Here is a 21871-nt window from a genome sequence, read left to right as displayed (position 1 = left end):
TGAAATTATCCAGATTGTGTAAAACACAAAAAAAAATTTTTTTAAAAGCTTTTCTCACAGATGTAAAAACTCAGAAGTTTCTGTAAAGGAGATTATTTAGTACCCTTCCTTAAACATTAAATCGTTACAAAAGAAACTTAATCCACCTTACAAAACTCTGTTATTATAAACAAGGTGGTTCTAGATCAGAGGGGGGGGATTACCTGTATCTGTACTTTACATTAGATATGTCCATTAATCTCTATGTATTGCATGTGTATGCGGAGCTATCTTCCCTTCACCCCCTATTCCCCTGCAAAAAAAAAAAGCAAACCCCTTCCACTCAACAAATGCTGTGTGCCTAAGTGCTGTAGCTAGCTAGTGCAGTAACTGTAGAGCATTGGTTCAGATCCATACTCCCTTAACACAATGACCTGCCAATTTATGATGATTTTGTATTGTGTGTTTAATTTATAATTATTATGACCAACAACAAAAAAAAATGAATAAAAAATTTTCAATTCCATATTTTTGTTCTGTTTTGATGTTGGATTTTATGTGGTTGGTTGGCGAGTGCTTTGCTCCTTCTTTCCTATCATTGTCATTCTTTCTTCTTCTTTTTTGTATCTTTGGCAATTACATGTACTTTATTGTATTGCAAGTGCCGTAAAATTCTTACTCTTACTCAAACAAGGTTGTATTTTATCATTTCTTGTTTCTCGTTTATCTGTAGTGGGTTGAGGAGGAGAGCCTTAACAGGAGGCGACCCTTGAGGAACAATTTCTATGTTTGTAATTGTTGCCTGAGATCAAATCTAAGTACACATATAAGTTAGGCATAGTAAAATCTCTTGATACGCAATTTCATTGTGGCATAGCTACAGCGGATGCTATGGAAACGGTCGCCATCTTGAAAATAATGAATTTAAAATCCCTAAGGCTTTCTTATTTACTGACCAGATTTGGTGAGAGTATACCTGAACCAGACCCTATCAGCATAACAGCAAGTTTTTTTCAATAAGTGCAAAAGAAAAAAAAATATGAGAATTTTCCCAAAGTATAAAAAAACTTCTAAATTTAGGTTGCGTAATCGCTTGCCAATGGAAAATCGACATTTTTTTTCGCAAATATCTCTCCGTTATTTTGATGGCAGCCCTGCCATCTATTTTCCCTGAAAGTTTCATATCAAAAGGAAGAAAACTAAGGAAGGAGTAGGGAAAAAACTGCAAAAAAATGACATTTTGCGAAAAACGACAATTATTGTGAAAATTCACTACATTAACCCAGCCTCATGTTTTCAAAGGGAATTTACGACGAGAAAAAAGACTTTCTCAATTGTGTCAATGATATTTCTAGACAAAAAACTGGTTGATCTTCAAAAATCAGCCAACATCTCAATGTGCATAGCCTGACCCAAAATCGGCAAAAATCCCCTTAAGAACTTGCAATTATCCTGAAAAGCTCTATTACGGATTCAAACCATAGTCATCTGCTGTGCTGTCCCTACATTTTAAAAAAATGGAAATCTGGTTCAACTTGCATCTGTGGTGTAGCGGTTAGGCACTTCGCCATCACATGCTTGAGACCAGTGTTCTATTCCCAAGTGGGGAGAATTTTCGGCGGGGATATTGTATCCTTCTCAGCCCGGGTTGGCCCTGAAAGACTGTCGAAGCCAGCTTAAAAAATATTCTAAATTGTGTTGATCGGGACATAAAAATATCTATTTTTTTATAAAGTCTAGTTCAGAGTGAAAGTAATCATAATGGACTCCTGATATACTACTCCTCACCATTTTTTCCCTTTTCCCAGCAAACTGAAATGTACTACTCGGAAGATGATGTTCCTACAAAATGTATCTTTTTGTAGGCCAGATGGTAAAGCCAGCAGTGTATAATTTACCAGCAAAATGATTGGAGAGACATTCTCTATGTTTTCAACAATTACCTTGCAGTAACCACCACGTTGTAAAGAAACCATTTCCTCATTTTAGCCTCAGCACACGGAACACCACATTCAGTCTGGAGGCTGAGGCACAGTTAACTGACAAACTACAAACCAAACTGTGAGGGTTTGCAGTTCAAAACTGAACTGAATGAGGTTCAATTCACAACAGGATGTTCTTGCATTTGGGCTGATGAAAAGTTTCATGTTTCTCCATCTATTTGAGCATCTGAGCAGATCTAGTCCTACTGGAGATGGGATGTTAGGTTGGTTGGTTTAGTAGAGGTTTTACGGCACTCGCAACTGCATAAGGTTTTATGAGCGCCAAAAGATTATATGTGTTACAAGAGAGTAACCAACATAAAAAAGGAGGGGAGATAAGGACGATAGATGTTTGATAGGAAAGAAGGAGCAAACCACACCAGAGCACCCGCCAACCACCCACGGATGTTCTGTTAGTCCAAAGATCCATTCATCATACATGTACCACAAAACGACCACTGTATTTGTTGGGAGTTTCTTTTCTATAAAACTGAACTTGAACTTCACTTCTTCGTTCTTCCAGTAGGTCGAGTCCATAATAGATTTTTTTTAACACTCAGAACAACTGATATTTACTTTCAATTACCTGTTTTCCTCCATGAACAAATGAGTGTTGTCTTTGAAAGTACCCATTTGTTATAAATACTCATCAGTTTCTTCACTTTTGCAATTGGATAAATTTGGAGTTCTGCCCAGGTAGCATACACAGGCTGTTTTTTTCTCTGACTTTCGACTAAAGCCTTTTATCCTTTACTAATGGATAAACAAAAATAATTACCAACGGACCATGCGCGCTCATATGACCTTATGCAGTTGCGAGTGCCGTAAAACCTTACTAAAACTGACCATGTCAACACAAAAAAGACTGAGCAGGACACTTTTGCATGGGAGGCAAGTTGGTAGCTTTTACCTGAAGACTGATGAGCCCTGAAGAGACTTTTACGCACAAGGTACTATGAAAATATAACAAACTAAACCAATTTTATGTAAAAGGTCAACAAACTGGGTCAATCACAACTGAATATGAATACACAAACTTATCTAAACATTTAAAAGGAATAAGAAAAACACATGTATGAATGAAAAAAATTTAGGTTTTTATGTCGTTTCAATCAATGGTGATGACAATGATCATGTGTGAATAATATTTATTTTATCAGATGGATGAAGTATATACTAATTTAAACACTAGCTCTCATTGCTCATGTAAAAAGAACCTGAAACTTAACAGCAATCATAGAACAAGAACAATGCTACCCTTACCTGGAGATTTTCCATTCCAAACAGTGGACACTTCGATCCCAGCATTTGGTACGCTACTTTAATTCAAACATATTTCATCCAAACATTTAGTAGCTAAATCCAAACATTTGAAATTTCTATCCAAAAATAATCATCTCCGGGGATGAGAGAAGCTTAAAAGAATTTGCAGGTGAAACCTGAACAATTAACAATAAGCAATATAAAACCAAATTTATTTTAGCAAGAACACTGCAACTGATAACTACCTCCACATCTTCTGACACAAAATAAACATGTCAAGGAAAGTGAGACTTAAAATACTTAAATACACCCGTGTTTTTCGATAACGTTAAGGTCACATTTAGCTGGCAATAAGAACATGTCATAGCAAGAACCAAATCTCTCTATTAGCTGTGCGTACTTCAACTTCAACCTATGCCAAGAATTTAATCTATACAAGATAGTCAGCTTTATAATACTTGGTGCAGAACTTGAGCCCTTGTGGTCACTACAGTCAACTGAACTTTGTGCAGCACAAAAAGATAAGACAATGCTGTAACTAAACCTGACTGGGATACAATCAGTCTACCTCAACCTCTTCCCAGCAACAATTAAACGCTGCAAAGTCAGTCAATTTCTATTCAACAAAATGCACCAAACTTGCCTTGCTCAACTGTAAATTCTAATGGCAAGTGACATGACCTGCCTACAGTTTCTAATTTCTATCCAAAGCAACGTTATTCTTTGATGCAGGTGGGTCAACCTGAAACCAACCGAGAGGATCAAGACTTTCCTCACTTTCAAATGCAACAAATTAGAGTCCAATAGAATTTTGTTTCACCGCAAGGTCTGTCTCTCCAACAATGTCCAGCGACATTCGCAGTACACATGACCTTTGCCCATATCTCCTATTTATCCACATTTTCTTTTTTAATCAAAGGCTTGGGTGTACATCTCCCCTTCAATGATAGGAAACGCCTACTTTTTTTTCTTTGCGACGTTAAATTCGCCATCTCTTATGGTACACTTTGTACAGGTTAACCGGAGGGAAGCTACAGCCATAAGAAATGATTTTAGAATAAATTTTCATTTTTTTTTAAAGATCTGGTGTCTCACGGCACTTTTCTCTGTCACGACAAATGTACATTACACAATACTCAAACAACTCTTGGGAAAAAAGGAGAAGGAAATAAGAAATGAAAATGTTATATTTCAGGCAACGTCTTTTTCACCACTGCCTTATAAATCACTCTTGATGTCATTACAGCGATAGCCACGGTTTAGCAACATTTTGAAAAGGAAACAGACACTGATGACAATCAGAATACTAAAGAAACAGACATGGAAAGAGCAGCAGAGCCAACCAAACACCCACAGGCCTTTCAACAGACAGACATTGACATAACTATGACAAACACAAGGGATAGAAATTTTTTCCTCTACCAAGACAGTGCCACGCCAGGAGAGGGACAAAAGGAGGCATCTGATTCACTCTATAAGATCCAGAGTTCTTTTCTCCACGAGTTTGATGTTAGGACACACTATCCTAGGGGAAGGTGCTTAACCCAAACTTTCCTCTGGTAATCTAGCTGCACAACAGAAACTTGGCAATCAGGACAGCTCAAGCACATACAGGCCAATGATAACAATCAGAAAATAGAGTTACCATCCAACTTCAACCGGGGGAGGTTTAAACTTGACACTATTTTGTTAACATTTCACTTGTGTGACAATGGTAATCCCTAGACCCAAAACTTGCTGTTTAGATATAAAATCAGAAACGTAAGTCACATGTGTATATTTCAAACTGAACATTCAATTTTTTCCAAATCAAAACTAAAAAGGCACAAATTTAGAATTTTAATCTTAAGTTTCCAACTATTGTCCCTTTTCTCTCCACTTTGCAGTCACCTTTGCCTCGGTGACAATGATCCGTTACGGTCACAGCTGGCTGTGTGACTGCAAAGTGTTAAGAGGGCTTCATATTCTTCTACAGCATAACAACTCTTCAAGCAAAAACTATTATTTCCCTAACTGATGAAGAAAAGACATCTTTTTAAATATTTGCACAAGAAGAGAGGACACACATCATGCAAGCAACGATCACATCTGCCCATGACACTATCAATGTTAGTTGCAACATTCCCATTCAAGTATTCTGCAAAGCAGCAATGCTGGCCCACAACCGAAAGAAAGGATCAGAACCCAATCAAAAGGCAGCTACCTCTACATACAGAGATGATATATTAATATTACACAAGTAAAGAGTACGCGATTGTCTCATTGTACATTGTATTTTGAAAATCTCAACACTCTATACTGGATAATATTACTCACTACTCTAAAACAAAAATCTCAACTGGTCACCTCAAAATTAATTGCATGTTTTTATTTCATGTTTTTTGTTTTTTTGTTTTTTTTAATATCCCTGTGCCATTCATCAATTTAGAATGTCAGAGGCCAAATAAATAACACTATTCTTATCACAGACAAATCAGTGATTTTACTGTTTCAATGGAAAAGATGAAGTTAAGCAGAAGAAATTGAGTGTAAAATATACCATTATAATGAGCTACTTTTTCACTCTTCCGATTCTGAGAAAAGAAAAGAAAAATCATAGGTGTCAGAAATTCCATTTTTTTAAAATTAACAATAAAACCAAAATGCAAAAGCACAAACGTCCATCATGTATGAAAAATTGACATCAGCTGCTCTTCTCTCATAAATGAACACTAAAGATACTCTAAGGCATTTCAATTTCTAAAAGGATATATATGGTTTAAGAACAGAAGCAGAAGTGACAAAAGAGCTAATGAAATCAATGGGCACGGGGACAGAGACTGACACCAGAGCTGTACATTCTGTCAAGTCTCAGAACAATATCAGGCACACATTCTTACCAACAAAGGCAGAGGAATCAGAAGCAAAAGAACAAATGTATGTATGTACGTCAATAGTCAATGGGTTGAAGAAACAAAAGTCAGCTCCAAAGGTTACTGCAGCAGACTGGCTCAATTCTTCTACTATTACAAAAATATGTTGTTGGCTCTTTCAAACAGCCCTACCATGTTTCACATTTCAGAGACAATCAATCTTGGAGTGGATGGATACAAGTTCCTCCAACCCTGGAGACGAGAGTAGGACACAGAACAAGGAAATACTTTACTCCCTAATTCTAGCTTCAGTAATCAAAATCTTACTTTCAAAACTGTTTGAGAATGTCATAATCCATTACAAAATACACACCTTTTCTTAAATTTTGTTTCATTCATAAATCAGGATATAAAACCTTCAAGCCAGCACGCCTTTTGTGAGACAGAACTTTGGCGAACGGCAAGAGCAAGTCTCTCAGCATAAACCTCTACATAAACCAACAGCTTCTTTTCATTAAAAAGTTTGTGAACTTCCGACACGATACATGTTAGACCAGCAGCCAGTACAGCTATTTCTCAGACACACAGCACAACGTAGTGGAAAGAATTGTATTTTCTGACATGACACATGTCACATGCCAATAGCCACAAGGCTCCTGGTACTTCATCCTTTCTTCTACGTCCCACACATCAGCACAATCGGCAAAGATTTTAGAAATTCCCGACACAGAACATTCTGGGAGAGTTGGACCCCAACTGTATTATCTGTTCATCACGCACACACCAGCTATCAGGGCCTATCATTTTAAGTTACCTCCTCAAACAAGCTTCTTGCTATAGAAGACTGTGTGAAATAGGTCTAACAATACTCAAATAATTTACAAATAATGTCCCTCCCCAAACTTCACTCTTCATGATCAACATAACCAACAGAAACCCAAAACTGTATTAACTAACAAAAATCTTTTCTCCATCACTAGGAACTAGCACAAACTGCATTAAGAGGGGACCCAGAATCACGATCAGACAAAAGTTCAATCTTCGATGGAAACTAATCTTGGCAGCTCGACCATTGTTATTTGCATTTTCTCAATCAAACCCAGCAAATTGTTCTGTCACGTGGTTAACCACCCATGAACATGGATAAATCTGTATTCAGCTGTACAAAGAAGACAAAAATGAAAGGAAAAAAAAAAACAGACAGGAAAAAAAAAATACAACATTCCCACAAGAGACGTTAAAAACACCATTACCACAAAAATAATGAATACAAAATGATCAATGTCTTCATGATGGTGGAGTTCTGGTGACTACAAACATGAGAAAAACAACACCAGATACATGCACACTGAGAGTACACAATTGATTACATGGGAACAACTGGGTCTGGGCACCGCACCACCCAACTCACACGTGTCAGGGCAAGGGCATCCACCTACTGTCATCATCCAAAAACCAAATCAGGCTGATGGTGTCAGGCACACAACAGACAAGTTCAAAAATACTCATTCTGACAAATGAAACAGAATGGAAATGAGAGCATCTCAATTCTGTCGCAGACCTTCAATTAATCTGAGGAGCTATTGTGACTCTTCTTTAGCTTCTCAGGTAAAATCAGGTTATTCCAATCACATCAAGCCTCAGGATCTGTGATATGTCGCTAAAACACTGCGGGAAAATCTTAACATAAAGCCACAGTGTGCCTGACACCACCATTGTGCCCAATATTTCACAGTACATTGAAGTAAGCAAGTCTTTGACCTTCTAGCACCACCACAAGTCCTCTCAGAAGTACAGACTTCCAAACAAAGAACTTTCTCTCTCGTAGGACAAAAAGGGTAAAGATCTGCCCCACCAGTAGAGGGCACACTCCTGAAGGAAAAGAACAGAAGGGCTATGTGTTTGTTGAACGCACAAAATATACACAACTGGTTTTACTTAAAAACATCCTCCATGACTGAAACAGAACTCTATACATTTCACCTTGAATGTGTCAAAATGGATCTCTTGCAAGTAATCTGGACTCACAGCTTCTACACAAGATTAACGGTGACTCCACCCCCTTCTCCCTTGTCAGCCGGCCATACACCTTCCTTTAATGGTAAAAAATCTTCTAGCTTAATCAATGATAGGAAGCCGTATGAATACACAGCTCCCAAGCCTAACTTCTGACACGCTGTAACATAAGCGCTGACGGTACGGGGTCTTTCCCATCCAAAATCTGAGGAAAAAGATCATTTTCTACACCACTGTTCAAAGAGCAGTTCTCATCCCATGTACCAAAAAGAGATGAATCGGAGACCGCAGGACATACCCTCAGTGTTGTGACCAGACATCCACACAGGACATGGGAAGGGCGCCATCTGTAGTCTGAGTTTTTAACTTCAAGAATTCAAGCAAATGCAAACAACTGGGCTTTACAAAAGGGAGTTTAAAAAAAAAAAAAACAGCAGTCAGAAATGAACAAAGGCTCAGAACATTTGACATCTGGTACATTTTAAAATCTAGATTATGTGCAATCATAAAATGGACTTTTATCAATCACGTGAATCCAGTTTCTCAAAGGCAGCCACAGGTATACATAGACTCACATCCAACTGAATTTGTTGACCAACAAATCCCTGAAGGCCTAAATATTTCAACATCATTAAAATCCCCATGAAAGCTTTGAAATTTTCTGCATTGCAACAGAGAAAAAAAAAAAGATTCCAAATCGCCTCAGAGGCAGTATGCACAACATTTCAATGCAGCAACGTAGAACAAAAAAGAAAGAAAAGACAGTGCTATGCTGTTAGCAAATACAAGCCATACAAACATTTCCAAAATAAATACCACTTCACAGAGCAGCTCATTCCTAAAACAGCAGAAAACACAACAGACCTACATGTACAAATCTCCAATCTCAAAACACTAACGTCTTGACGAAAGCTCAACTTGTTTCGGCTAGCAGCAAAGCAACCATCCCATTACTTCCAAAACCTTCAGCAAATCATCCATGCCACGAACACTTTCACATCATTTGCTCAAATTACAAATTATGTTCATCTCGATACACAAAAACCACATTTGCCAAATCATGATCCTCACATCATGGTTTCTGAGATTACATAGATCATATGAACAGAAAAATGCAAAAGAAGAAAAAAAATCTAAAGAAGTCTGTAAACAATTCAGACAAAATTGTGAACATGTCTTTCAGTAACACAAATTCATTGCATCAGAAGATTAAAATGAGGGACAAAGAAAACCCACAAGCTAAAAGATCTAATACACAGTCAAATCAAATTGTACAGCATATGTAAAATGAATGGATGGAGGGATGGAGGGAGGGATGGAGGGAGGGAAGGAGGTAAGGAGGAGGAGACACAGGGCACTAAACTCCATCCTGCTCCACGTGTGTCTGTTTGTCATAATCATCCTTATCGAACACACAGCCAAAGTCGACACATTACGGTCACACCACACACCACACTCTACACACCGCGACAAGGTCATTTAGAGTACAGGAAATGTCAGGAGCTGTCAGGGACAGCAGTACTCTTGACCTCACCCCCAGACACAGCAACACTCGGTGATGACGATGACGACGACATCACAGGCAACCCAGGAAGTGGCACAGCTGCTGCAACAGCAGACAGGTCCCCAGATTTAAGCGCACCCAGAACCTGAGCACACTGGCGCTCTGCTTCCTCCAGAGAGCCCATGTCTTTGTCCAAACTGATTTCATCCAGATCAGAATCACCGGCAATGTCATTACTCTCGTCCGCAGTGTTGGTTGTATCACCTTCTGCACCAGTGTCTGTCTTCTCGTCATCTTCCTCCTCCTCTTCCTCTTCTTCCTCCTCCATAGTAATGTCTTCTTCCTCCTCCTCCACCTCTTCATCTTCCTCCTCTTCCTCTTCTTCCTCAACCTCCTCCCCATCCTCATAGTCTTCCTCCTCTTCCTCTTCTTCCTCCCCATCTCCAAGCACTGGCTTGTCCACTCCTGTTTCCTTTTCTTCCTCCACTTCGTTGACATCAACCTCCATGGCCACATCTTCACTCCTAGCACACGACACAATCACCGCATCATCATCATCAATATCATCTTTCTTTGCCTGTCCCTCATTCTCATTACCACTTCCCGCAGGATCAGCAGCCACCCTAGAACTACTCGCAGCACTGACAGCAGCAGCAGCCGCAGGACTCATAGTGGTGGTAACCTCCCCTTCCACCACAACTTCGCTGCCACTCACCAGCGGAGACACAGGCTTGGGCGGCGGGGGCACTCCCCGCTCCAGCTGCATCATCGACTCCACAGCCTCCACCCTCTTCTCCGCCTCCAGCCTGCGCTCCTTGGAGGAGGCTGCCACGGCTTCCACCACATCCGAGATGGCTTTGTCGGCGGCCGCACGCACGCTGGGGGAGCAGGGTGGGCTCTCCACTAGACCCTCTTTGGGCTCCGCTTTCACTTTGTCCAAGTCAAAGTCCGGTTCGGAAGAAGCCCCGTCCGGTTTGCTGGGCGAAGCTTCTTCTCCTGCCTTCTGCTTCCCGCCCTTACATTTGGAGCAAGCGTACTCCTTGTCCTCAGACACCTCGTTCTTTTTGATTCCTTCACACAACAGGTGGAACCACTTGAGACACCCGTCACACTGCACCCAGTTCACCTCCTCACCTGTGGGAAAACATCCAAACAGTTAGTGTGTTTTTGGTGGGATTTTATTTTCAAAGAAACCTAATCGATAAAATCTTTTAAAAGCGGAGCATTTGTGTGTGTACCTAAAGAAAGGTACTAAAAGTCGGATTTTGTTAAGGGTTGTACCTTATAGGAAATTCAATGTTGAATACTGGGGTCTTTGAATTGTTTAGATATCTCAAGTAGTTTTTGAGATATTGCACATTTTACTAGGAAGGGTATAAAAATATAATTTTGAGAAAATTAGCTTTTAAGTTTAACAAACGTAAGAGCACATACAAACTTTAAAAATACGATTTTTTAAATGAATTTATTCATGGAAAATTCATTTCCAATTTGGCATTCAGTTGACATCAATATCACGAATGGAATTCAATGGTAAAACATAGCAGGGAAGAGAAAACGTGCTTCAAGAATAGATTTTAACACTTTTTAAAAGCAGTTTTCATTATTTGTTTTTATTATATCCTACCCTCAAAATTATTCAAAATAAAATATTTAGAAGTCAAATCAATGAAGACCCTCTGAGCACATTGTAAAAAAAATTGTGCATCTATCATTTTCTTATGGAAATGCTTTTTGGTCAAAAAGGTGATTTTTGTGATTATCAGCCTGTAGCTCCAAATGGTATGTTGTGACTTTTGGCACCTTTCTCTAGGCACACACACATTTCTTCCCTTGACAGGACATCAATTTAAGAGGAAAAGTCAGAGAAGAAAATTTCCGTCTAACTCAGACTTAAACTTTGAACTTCTGAATATCAATTAGGTTTGCAGTTAAGTGTCCTAAATCAGCCAATGTATCTTTGTGATCACCACATCATACAGGTCATTATGATGCTCTTCTAGGCATAATATAGATATTTTTAAAGGAAGAACAGGAAACTGATTCATCCGAGAAACATAATAATAATAATAAGAGCATTTGTATCCCGCCTTTCCCCACAGCATGGGTCCAAGGCGTACATAGGAGATTAAAAACGCATTCATACTAACACCATACAAATCCATCATGTGCGCACTTTTTGACAGCAACATTCTTTCCGGCAAGAAAAAAATGCTCATACAAAAAGGCAAAGGTACTGTCCATTAATTAAAATATTTCTTAAATAGATGTGTTTTGAGTCCCCTTTTGAAGGTATCAAGTTTTATTTCGTTCCTCAAATCATGAGGGAGAGTGTTCCAAACTGTTGGCCCAGAAAAAGAAAAAGCTTTCTCACCATATTTCTTCAGTGACACACGAGGTGTTGAAATTAGTCTAGAGCCACTGGATCTTAGTTCATTACAGAAAAAAAACTAAAAATAGTCCTACAAGTAAATCGGGAAAGCATCAGACTGCCTCAGAGCAGGTAGCAGAAACAATGTAACAACATGAGCTACGTGTCTCATCGGCTGTTCGAGTCGGAACTCGTCTTAGCAAAAAAGCCCAACTAGAGACAAACAAGTAAGGGCAATAGAAAAAAGTTTTAGCAAGAGTTTTACGGCACTAGCAAAAGAAATAGGTCATATGAGCGCCAAAAGATTAGAAGTGCTACTAGAGAGTAACATACCAAGAAAAGAAGGAGGAGAGATAAGGATGTTAGGACAGAGTGCCCACCAACCACCCACTCAAAAGAACACAGAGGGAGAAGACAGAGGAAGCACCAAGGAGACATCACTCCTGCACACCTCAACACAGATTGTGAAGTGATTAATCACATCATCAGAGGGGCCACATTTTCCCCTTTTGTGTAGAGATGCCATTTACACACCACACCCCCCCCCCACCCTTTCCACCACTTTACCAATTCATACTGAAGGTGTTATCTAAGTGTGTCTTCAGAGAACACATCAACTAAAAACTTAAGATCAAAATACAGCATTGGGGAGGAAATAAAAGACAATAGGCATAAACAAGAGTAGGAAAAAAAGGACTTTTTAGTGTGGCCCTCCGGTTCAGCATCCAAATGTGTCTCAATGAGAGGCATAAAACATGGTGTTGATTCAATACTAGCACCAACAGTTCCATTTTTACAGCTTTCACTTCCAAACAAACAAAACTTGATTAGATCTGCAAGAAGAATAGTGTATTTACTTGTGCTATGTACTTAAGGGTATCTTACACCACAAAATGTACTTAAGGGTATCTTACACCACAAAAAGTAAAAATTTTGGCAAAACAGAAAATCCAACCAATTCATCCCTTGACCCACCACAGCCATGCAAGTACAATTTATTCAAGTTTGCTTACTGGGCTGTATCCCGGAAAATATACTGATATTACAAAACGAACAAAAAAAACTGAACACAAGCTGAGAAGACTACTGGAAAAAGACCAGACTTGCTCACCCCCAAAAATTCGGATGTACACGATAGACCTGCATGGGAGGCTCAACCAGATTGTCTGAAAATTTTGCGCACCCCCCCCCCAAAAAAAAAGAGCTTTTGTGGGTGTCATAAGGAAGGACTTCCGAGTAACGAGCGACCACCCCAACAAACACAACAAAGAAGAGACCTAACCCTACCCCTACCCCTTGGCCTACCCCAAAAAAGAACCTGCAACGAGCCTCATGTGAAAAGGCCAGCACAAGTCCAAAATGAAAAACATTTTTAAAATTAAAAAACCACACCCCAAAACAAACAAGGCTTACAAGGAGCATAATATAATGGCCTACATCTACATATTGCTAGATCTACAATAATAGGGTTTGATATCAAATAACACAATAGAATTGGAATAAGAATCCTCCATATACATCTAGATCTAGTAAACTAAATAAATCTAGATCTAGATCTAGATCAAGAAGAACAAGTGAATAGGATCTAGGAATAGGCCTTGAACTAGAAATCCGCATCCGATTCCGAACAGAGGGGCTCAGCTGAGTCTAGAGTCTAGATTCTAAATAAATAAATAATTCACGCACCTGATGAAATGCCTTTTACCAACATTAATATTACAGCACAACCTTTGATAGGGTTTGACAAAATAGAATTGGAATATGAATTCTCCATTGAGGTCTATAATGATCTATATAAATCTAGATCTATCTAGATCTAGATTCTATTATCTAAGTGAGTCGGACTGGAATGAATCCACACGATCTGAACAATTGAATTTGTCAACAAAACGAAATTCAAAATGGCCGCTCGAGCACGAAACTGAAAGTAGATAATTTAGGTCGTCGTCTTTTTTCGTATTCGCATTTCTACTCAGGTTCCGACAATTATGTCGGAAACGCCGACGTCGGCAGTCGGCGGTGCGCGCGTCGGCGGTCGGCACGAAAACGAAAGTGCCGACAAAGCCGACGTGAGAAAAGGGGGACGCTGGCAGTCGGCCAGGCCTCGCACTACGCACATTGACTGATACAGGTGGGCCTAGCGAAAGCATCGGCTGCCTCGCGGGTCGCGTCGCGATTGTCGGATTTCAGACGATTGTCGGCAAACATGCAGGTCTAACACGAGCACTAAAAAAAAAAATCCAATTTCCTGTCTTCTATCGTCTTTCATTGTTGGTTTCATTTCTTTCACGATAGGAAGGGTACAAAATCCAAAATCAGAGAAAATCTGGAATATTTACATCTCTACATTACTTCCCAAATCCAGGTCATTCACTCACCCGTGGGTCGTAGACACTTTGGGGCCGAGCAATCCTCGTCATTATCATCACTCTCGTCCATGGCCACCTTCTCCTCCTTCACCTTCCTTTCCCGCTTCACTTTGGGCCGTTTCTCCTTCTGTTTCCCCACCTCTGGTGTCTTGGCCGTTGTCGTTGCTGCAGCTGCTGGCGTCTGACCTTGAACCTTTTTCTTCTTCTTCAGTTTGGGCTTGACATCTGCCCCAGCCCCTCCCTCTGTGGTCTTGTCTGTGTCTTTTATTTTGCCTGAGGACAGATGTCAGGGAGGACTTTACTAATAACAGACTCATTGAAATATACAACTTGTAATAAATGCGGCTGCTACTGATTTGAATCCTGGACCACGAGCTTTTGAGTCCAGACACCATATGTCTTTACCTTTTGGAAGAAAAAGACAAAGCAATCATTTGCTAAAGAGAAGAAGTTCTAATCCATATTGTGAGATGGGAGAGGAGGAGGACTGTTGATAACAAAAGAGTGATTTCTGTTCTCATTTGCATATGATAGTAAATAATTCTCAGAAAAAGAAACCACATCAGAGCTAGGTAACAAATCTGATAAAATTATTTTTTATTTTTTAAAAAATAGTAGAGGGTTTTACGGCACTCGCAACTGCATACGGTCATATGAGCGCCAAGGGGTGGGTGTCAACAGAGAACTCTTTACAGGGAATCAGACTTAGACTGCTCACCTCTCTAGCTTCAACAGCACAAGGTCTGCTTCGACTATCAAGGCACCCCAAAATAGCAGGTCACAAGGGAGTGACAAACATACAAAAGAAGTAGAGGAAATTACAATAGTAAGGATCAGGAAAGAAAAAGCAGCAGTTCCCTGTTGTAGATCAGGCACAGTTATGAGCGTGACATGAATCAGCCCATTTACAATTCTACTATGCTTGAACGAGATATGTCCCCCCTTTGGGAATGGCTTAAAGACACTTCAGTCGGTGCCACCGTCCCAGGGGGTAAAAATAATTCCACAAATGTATCTGTGTTGTAATGTTTATTACAAGTGAATGCAGTAAGTGCATAATAGCTGTAATATTCTGCATCCCTCTTGAGAACAATATCAGTCAAAGGAACTATTTGACCGGCCAACAGAATTATTAAGGAGCACAAACCTTTTGTCACACTGCTTATAAAAAAATAAAATTCAAATTTGAAAAAAAAAAACAACCTTTCATAAACATCAACTCTTGTCCTGCGTCTGAGCTGAGATGCGAATCTTATCAGCAACCGATTACGTCGGACGCTCCGGGCAGGCCACCGGGGTCACTCAGTGTGTACTGTTGGTGTACAGAGCGCGTTTTCGCCATGAATACCGCGGGAGTGTGTTAATCGATGATGAAAATAACGCTCTATCTTTCATAGCTTTCTATTTATAAAGTGTTACAAACACATGAATAACCCCCTCTCACAAGCTGATAAGACATAGGTAGTTACGCCCATTCGAATAACCTTTCTATATGCCCTTGTTGTGATGAATGACCTGTGGTTCGAAAGGGGTTAATGTAGGTCAATTTCCAAATGTTTTGTTCTTTGTTCCTGCACAATGGTATTCAAAACTATCAAAAAAGCTTATTTTTTATCAGGTAGTATCATTTCATACAAAATCAAGCTCATTTGAAAGATTTTGTATAGAAAAATGGAAGTCTTGTTTCCTGACTATCCTTTCGAGCTCCTCAGGTCTAAGTGGGTCAATTTCTTCTATAATTTTATTGGACGAACATCTAGAGCTACCAACTTGGCATGTTTTGAATGAGACGTATGCCTCGATTACAAACCAACGCAGGCGCTTCTAGAAGAAGGCCACAAATACACACAAACTCAAGCAGACTGACGCACACAAACTTGACCTGCGTGAATGGGGATCCGACTCGCGACCCAATTTCATGTGAGATGATGCGCGGTGTGCATGCGCTGAGCCAGGGGCTAGACCGCCTCGGAACCAGAACGCAGGCGAGGTGCCGAAATAAGCTTATCGGGTGACACAAACCTGGCCCCCACAGGACGAGGGTTAATAACCAGAACCTAGATGCATTCACCAGTCGATCAGACATTTCAAAGCCCAAGCTGGTGTCAGAATCTCACCTTTGACCCCCTCTTTACTGTCCCCGGAGTTATCTTTCTTCCTCTGCTGTTGCTGCTGCTGCTGCTGCTTCATCTTCTTCTTCTTGATGATGGTCTCCATCCCGTTTTCCACTTTGATTCTCTTGATGACAACATCACTGAGCCTCTCCCCAGCTGCCTTCTTACGTTTCAGCTTCTCCTTGGTTTTGAGAACCCCATCCTTTTTCTTTTGTTCCTTTTTGTCTCGGCCACGTTCAAACAGACCTTGGCCAGACACCTGAGATGGGAACACAAAACAAAGGAAAAATGCATCCATGTGAAACAGGCGTGCTTGCAACATAGAAAATTACTACAACAGTTCCAGTCACTAGGACTGTTAGTTAAAGAACACACTCGCACACACATCTGTTCATAACAATAACAAATTGACAAATTGACAGTAAACCACCGATTATTTGAGTGAATATTTTGAACCAAACAAAAAAAAATCTACACAATCTTTCAATTTGCCAGTTAAAAAGATTTCTAAACAAACACAGCGTCAAGCTCATTTCACAACTGCCATGATAATCTTGCACACAAAATCCAAAAATATTAAAACGTCGTTTAAAGTTCCACCCCATACATGAAAGCAACAACATCAAAATAAAGACAGAACACAATTTCCATACTCTCAAGTTTATTGAAAAGGGAGAGCAGTAACTCCAATCAGGAAAAAGTGTAAGGATGGTTCCGTAAAGAAACAGGTTTGTTACAAAAGAATTCCAATTTCTGACCCACTACTCAAACTCAAACTCTTGGAGAGTGATGAGCTAAAAAAAACAACCCTTACCTCCATATCCGTGTAGCGGTTGGGCTCGGCGCGGCTGTAACACGCCTGCAGGATCCTCCAGATGTGCTGTGTCTCGTCCAGAGCCACCTCCAGCAGGTCTCCCTCCATCATCAGCTCCTCCAGCTGGGCCCGCTTGGTCTCCGCCACGTCTAGCACCGGCCCGTCGCACTGGCGCGGCATCAACGGCGACTTGCGAGGGTTCTTGCGGGGTGACCCATCTGGAGAGAAGTCAATCCCAAAAACTACGATAAAACAAGATAGGATTGTGTACCTTTTTTTTTTTTTTTGCAATCGGGTGGAATGTCTACATGTGTGAAATTCTATAGCCACCATCACCTGGATAAAATATCGCTTTATTTTCAGAACTGTTTATCATACAACCAGTCAAGTTAAGGTTTTTCACTCAAGGTTAAAAGTATCTTCCCCCGCCCCTCCCACCCAAACCTGCTCTTCCCTGAACACTAGAAATGAACACAATAGCAGGGACAAAAAAAAAAAAAAGAAAAAAAGAAATGAACACAGATACAAATCCCTTAATTAAGTTAATCAGACCAAAGTCAAGTCACTGCTGATTACATTCTAAATTCACCATTAAAACATCCGGTTCCCGTGTTGACAATCCATTTTACATGGTTTCAGGGTATACTGACTTGACTGGGTGCAAGATGCTTCACACTGAGTAACTCCAAGAGGTGGCAACAAACTCAACATGTAGACAGTCCACATCCACAGAGAGGCCTTTGTTCTAATTGTATTTTATGTGACACCAACACCCACACAAAAATGGATACTAAAAACATTTACTTAAGTAAGAAGTAGAGAGAAAAAAGAATAGGCATAAGATGCCCTGATTTCATTCATCCTTGAGAACACATTGCAGCCCCCCCCCCAATGTTTTTAACTTAAGTTGATATGTTACTTTACATGGTGTGAAATCATGTAGCATCAAGTTTTTGTCTGTTTAACTGTTTCCTTTGACATTTGCTCTGTCTCCAGTGTCAATCTGAGAACAAGCATAAGACCAGCCATTGTTGTTTTTTTAAAAGTAAGTTTAACAACTCTTTCAACAAAGTAAGGTCATATAAGGGCCGAACATAAGGTGTTACAAGAGAGTAACAAACACAAAAAAGAAGCAGGAGCGATCAGTAAGACAGATCTTTGATAGGAAAGAAGGGGCAAACCACACCAGAGCATCCGCCAACCACCCGCTTTTCAGAAAAAGAAACTCCCTTATTTGCTCTAAAAGCTTTTATACAAAAAAGACAGAAGTAACCAGGACCATGAACTCCACACACTTCAAAGTAGGAAAGTAGAGGACGGACGAAGCATTGGACGTTCACCATCACCATTCAGACTCTTTTCTTAGAAGAACACTTGCCGGGTAACTGGTAATGTTTTTCTAAGACATCCAAAATCACACACACACAACCCCCCCCCCCCCCCAAAAAAAAAAAAACCAACACCCCAACATTCATTCTTTCAACAACAAAAGTCAGCAAGTTCATCCATTCATTAAATCATTAAAAAATCCCCTAAAATTCACTCCCATCATTATTCACAATCAAATACTCACTGGACATTCCCTTGGAGACAGAGGAGTAAGCATGCTCCGACGACATGCCTAGAGAAGTAGCTGATGGGATATCAATCTCGGCTCCGATGTCCTGCGACATGGGGTTGGGCGCGGGGACTAACGGTTGAGGGAGTGGAGACAAATCCCCGCCGTTGGGAGACAGTGGGTCATCCATGTTCACACCGACACTAGCCTCTTTCGAGGAATCAAAGTCTTTCCCGTTCATAACGCCATGCCCGTCCGAGTTCCTTCCCCCCAACAGCTGCTGTTTGGCTGCGCTCGTGAGGACGGCTAGACCGTTGCTAGCGTGACCGACATGCCCAGCATCTCCGTTGGTCATCATGTCTATATGTTCCCCCGGCATCGAGTCGCCACGGTTTCCAAAAGCGCTTTGAGTGACCGAGGCCAGGTGTGGCTGCAGCTCGGGGTTGTTGGCCGCCTTCTGCAGCTCGGCATGGATGATCTTCTCTGTCTTCTCGCGCGCAGCCGCCTCCACCATGCGCTGACTCATCACGCTTAGTTGGGCCATCGCCGAAGCCATCTCCGTGGTGGTCAGGACTTGCCGAGCACGATCCTGCCACACAACAGGGGGGAGGGGGGAATACAAATCAGCTCAGTACTTTACGGGATTTCAATTGGATTTTAACAGTCCTTTCAACACACAATTTAAATGCACTTTCAATATAAAATTCGTACACCTCTTCATAACTTATGAGCTTATCATGTCAACTTTCTGTAAGGGCAAAAGTGTTTTGAATCTTACAAAAAAGGTACAAAGTGTCAGAACCAAGTTGAAATAGAATTTGTGACTAGAGCCTCAAAATGGGAAAAGGAGGCATTAACTTTTAATCTAAACACCCAAAATGACAACCCCCCCCCCCCACACACACACACATAAACTCATTTCAGATCATTTTGACCTCTCTATAAAAAAAAACATGAGGAGTCACCATTATGAAAAAAACCCCACACAAAACCGCTCCAGTCTAACCAAAAACATATCACATGGTAAGCCAACAACCACAACCTACCTGCCAGGCCATGGCCCGCTCGGTGAGACACTGTAAAGCCTCCCCCTCCACCATGCGCACCGGCAACTTCTGCAAAGACACCAGCAGTGACAGTATGGTCTCCAAACGCGGCCGCCGGGAGCGCAGGCATAACGGGCACAGGAACTTCATCTCTTTGGTGGCCTGGTGGTGCACATGGAGAAACGAATATATAACCATCAACATAAATAACAAAGTCATCCTATTGGGTGGCGCTACATGCTTTACATATTCACAGGCTTGTTAACTTTTTCAAAACCCAGTCAAGGACACCCAGCGTAAAACATCAGATTACGTAGCAAGGAACAAAATTGAATCAAGTAGGACTGGTTTTTGGTATAGTATATATATGATAAGGCTCTCTGATTCCCAATTGCTGAAACCAGGACAGACCCAAGAAATAGGGACAGTTGGGGAGCCTGTATATATCCCAAAAATAAAATTTAAAATGTTTTAATTGATGAGGGTCTAATGCTATAACAATTTATGTCAGCTAAAGGAACAAAAAGTTATCCCTACACTGAAGCCAGAATCATCACAGAAAAAATTTTCTGGGGAGAGAAAGTCACAACAACGATCTTGCATGAAAAGAAAAATCAGTCAGCTGTTCCCTGCAAAAAGTGAACATTTGTGACGTGTGCAGACAACATGAGTTACTTCTCAGATTCAAGCCTTATGGAAATCGATACATCACGCTTACAGGTGAAGTTTTAACAATTTAAAAGTATAAAATAATAAAAGGCATGTTATAGTTAAAGAATATCGCATCAATAGAAATTCTACAAATTTGGCCCTCGTGTCAATTTTTTGCCAATACCTCCATTTGTGGATTGCGAGAAGTATCTCATTTTGTCAGCATTCCTCACATTTGTCCACACAGGGCCATTATAAAACCACTAGAATTTGCTCCTGCATAGCTGCCAAACTTTCAAAACCAAAAATAACTTGGCTCATCCAGATAATGGGCATCGTACTAAATATGGTTTTTACATGCTGGTCAGCACATAATGATCCAGTATCCACAGCAAAATATTCATTCATTACCCTGCTACATCACAATGTTGACAAGTCAAAGCCTCATGTCCTTCCAGTAAAATAAATTTAAAACAACCCACTTACTTGCATGATGGCTGCCTGTGAGGTCTTGTTCTTGATGCTGGCTGACTTAGGGAAGGAGACACAGGTACCTGATGGACCACACAGACACACACACAGCACTGGTTAATCTTGTCAGATATACAACAGTTTTGCTTTTTTTTTTTACTTTTTTGTAAACAGCTAATGGTTCCCATTTCCTAGAAAAAGGTGAAACTAGGTGCAAAAGTGATTAAAGCATGACAGGTCCAATCCTTTTCTTTGTCACGGCATAAACCCATCATTTACAGAACAAAAAGCGAAAAAAATCATTCTTAAAAAGGATAAAACTACAGAATTCCCACCACTCTCTAAAACACATCCCAAAAAAGCTATGTGATATATTTTCAAAAACTAGCAGAATTTTAATCCATAGAAAAAAAATCTCCATTCACAAGGAAGTTAATATGTGAACAATATCATTTAAACCTGATGCGTCCAATATTTCAGAGACATTTTGTTTATCCAGAATTCACTCGTCAACCATAAAAGATGCCCCCCAACCAAGAAATCTCTTTAAGGACAGATTTTCCCAAACTGTGTGAAGTCCAAAACTCAATCAACTTGATCCTTGTTCTACTCACTGTGGAACCAGTCCTTGCAGAGCTCACACTGCAGCATGAAGCCGGCCACTGGCTTGCGGCACACACAAAACTTTGCGTCACTGTCATGTCGTTTCTCCATGTTGCGTGTGCGCAGGTCACGCATCAGCTCCACCTCTTTCTCCTCCCCGATCTTGAACGCTGCCACCTGGGTCAGGATGGACTGAAAAGTGTACCCAATGCAAAGCAATGCTTAGACTCTAAAAAAAAACCTGTACACATTTAATATATAGGATATAAATCCCCCAA

At 40.5% G+C, this 21871-nt stretch overlaps 1 protein-coding gene across 3 annotated transcripts in view; it reads right to left on the bottom strand.

Annotated features, from left to right (window-relative positions):
* Positions 1 to 3037: 3037 nt before the first annotated feature.
* The window catches only part of LOC101856320 (lysine-specific demethylase 5A), a 50618-nt gene continuing 31784 nt past the window's right edge, over positions 3038 to 21871 (bottom strand). The window contains exons 27-34 of one of the 3 annotated variants that reach the window (XM_013091503.2): positions 21605 to 21785; positions 21006 to 21073; positions 19869 to 20030; positions 18838 to 19411; positions 17265 to 17506; positions 16454 to 16709; positions 14346 to 14609; positions 3038 to 10730 (exon numbers count right to left, since the gene is read on the bottom strand). In XM_013091503.2, coding sequence (XP_012946957.1) covers positions 9589 to 10730; positions 14346 to 14609; positions 16454 to 16709; positions 17265 to 17506; positions 18838 to 19411; positions 19869 to 20030; positions 21006 to 21073; positions 21605 to 21785 — 2889 coding nt within the window. In that variant the 3' untranslated portion in view covers positions 3038 to 9588. The remainder of the gene's footprint in view (positions 10731 to 14345; positions 14610 to 16453; positions 16710 to 17264; positions 17507 to 18837; positions 19412 to 19868; positions 20031 to 21005; positions 21074 to 21604; positions 21786 to 21871) is intronic. The other 2 variants (XM_005091953.3, XM_013091504.2) reach the window with 2 other exon arrangements.

This window comes from Aplysia californica, unplaced genomic scaffold, assembly GCF_000002075.1.
Source record: "Aplysia californica isolate F4 #8 unplaced genomic scaffold, AplCal3.0 scaffold00038, whole genome shotgun sequence".
Taxonomy (NCBI): domain Eukaryota; kingdom Metazoa; phylum Mollusca; class Gastropoda; order Aplysiida; family Aplysiidae; genus Aplysia; species Aplysia californica.
The sequence above is the reverse complement of the archived record's forward strand: the minus strand, read 5'-3'. Positions and strand labels throughout refer to the sequence as shown.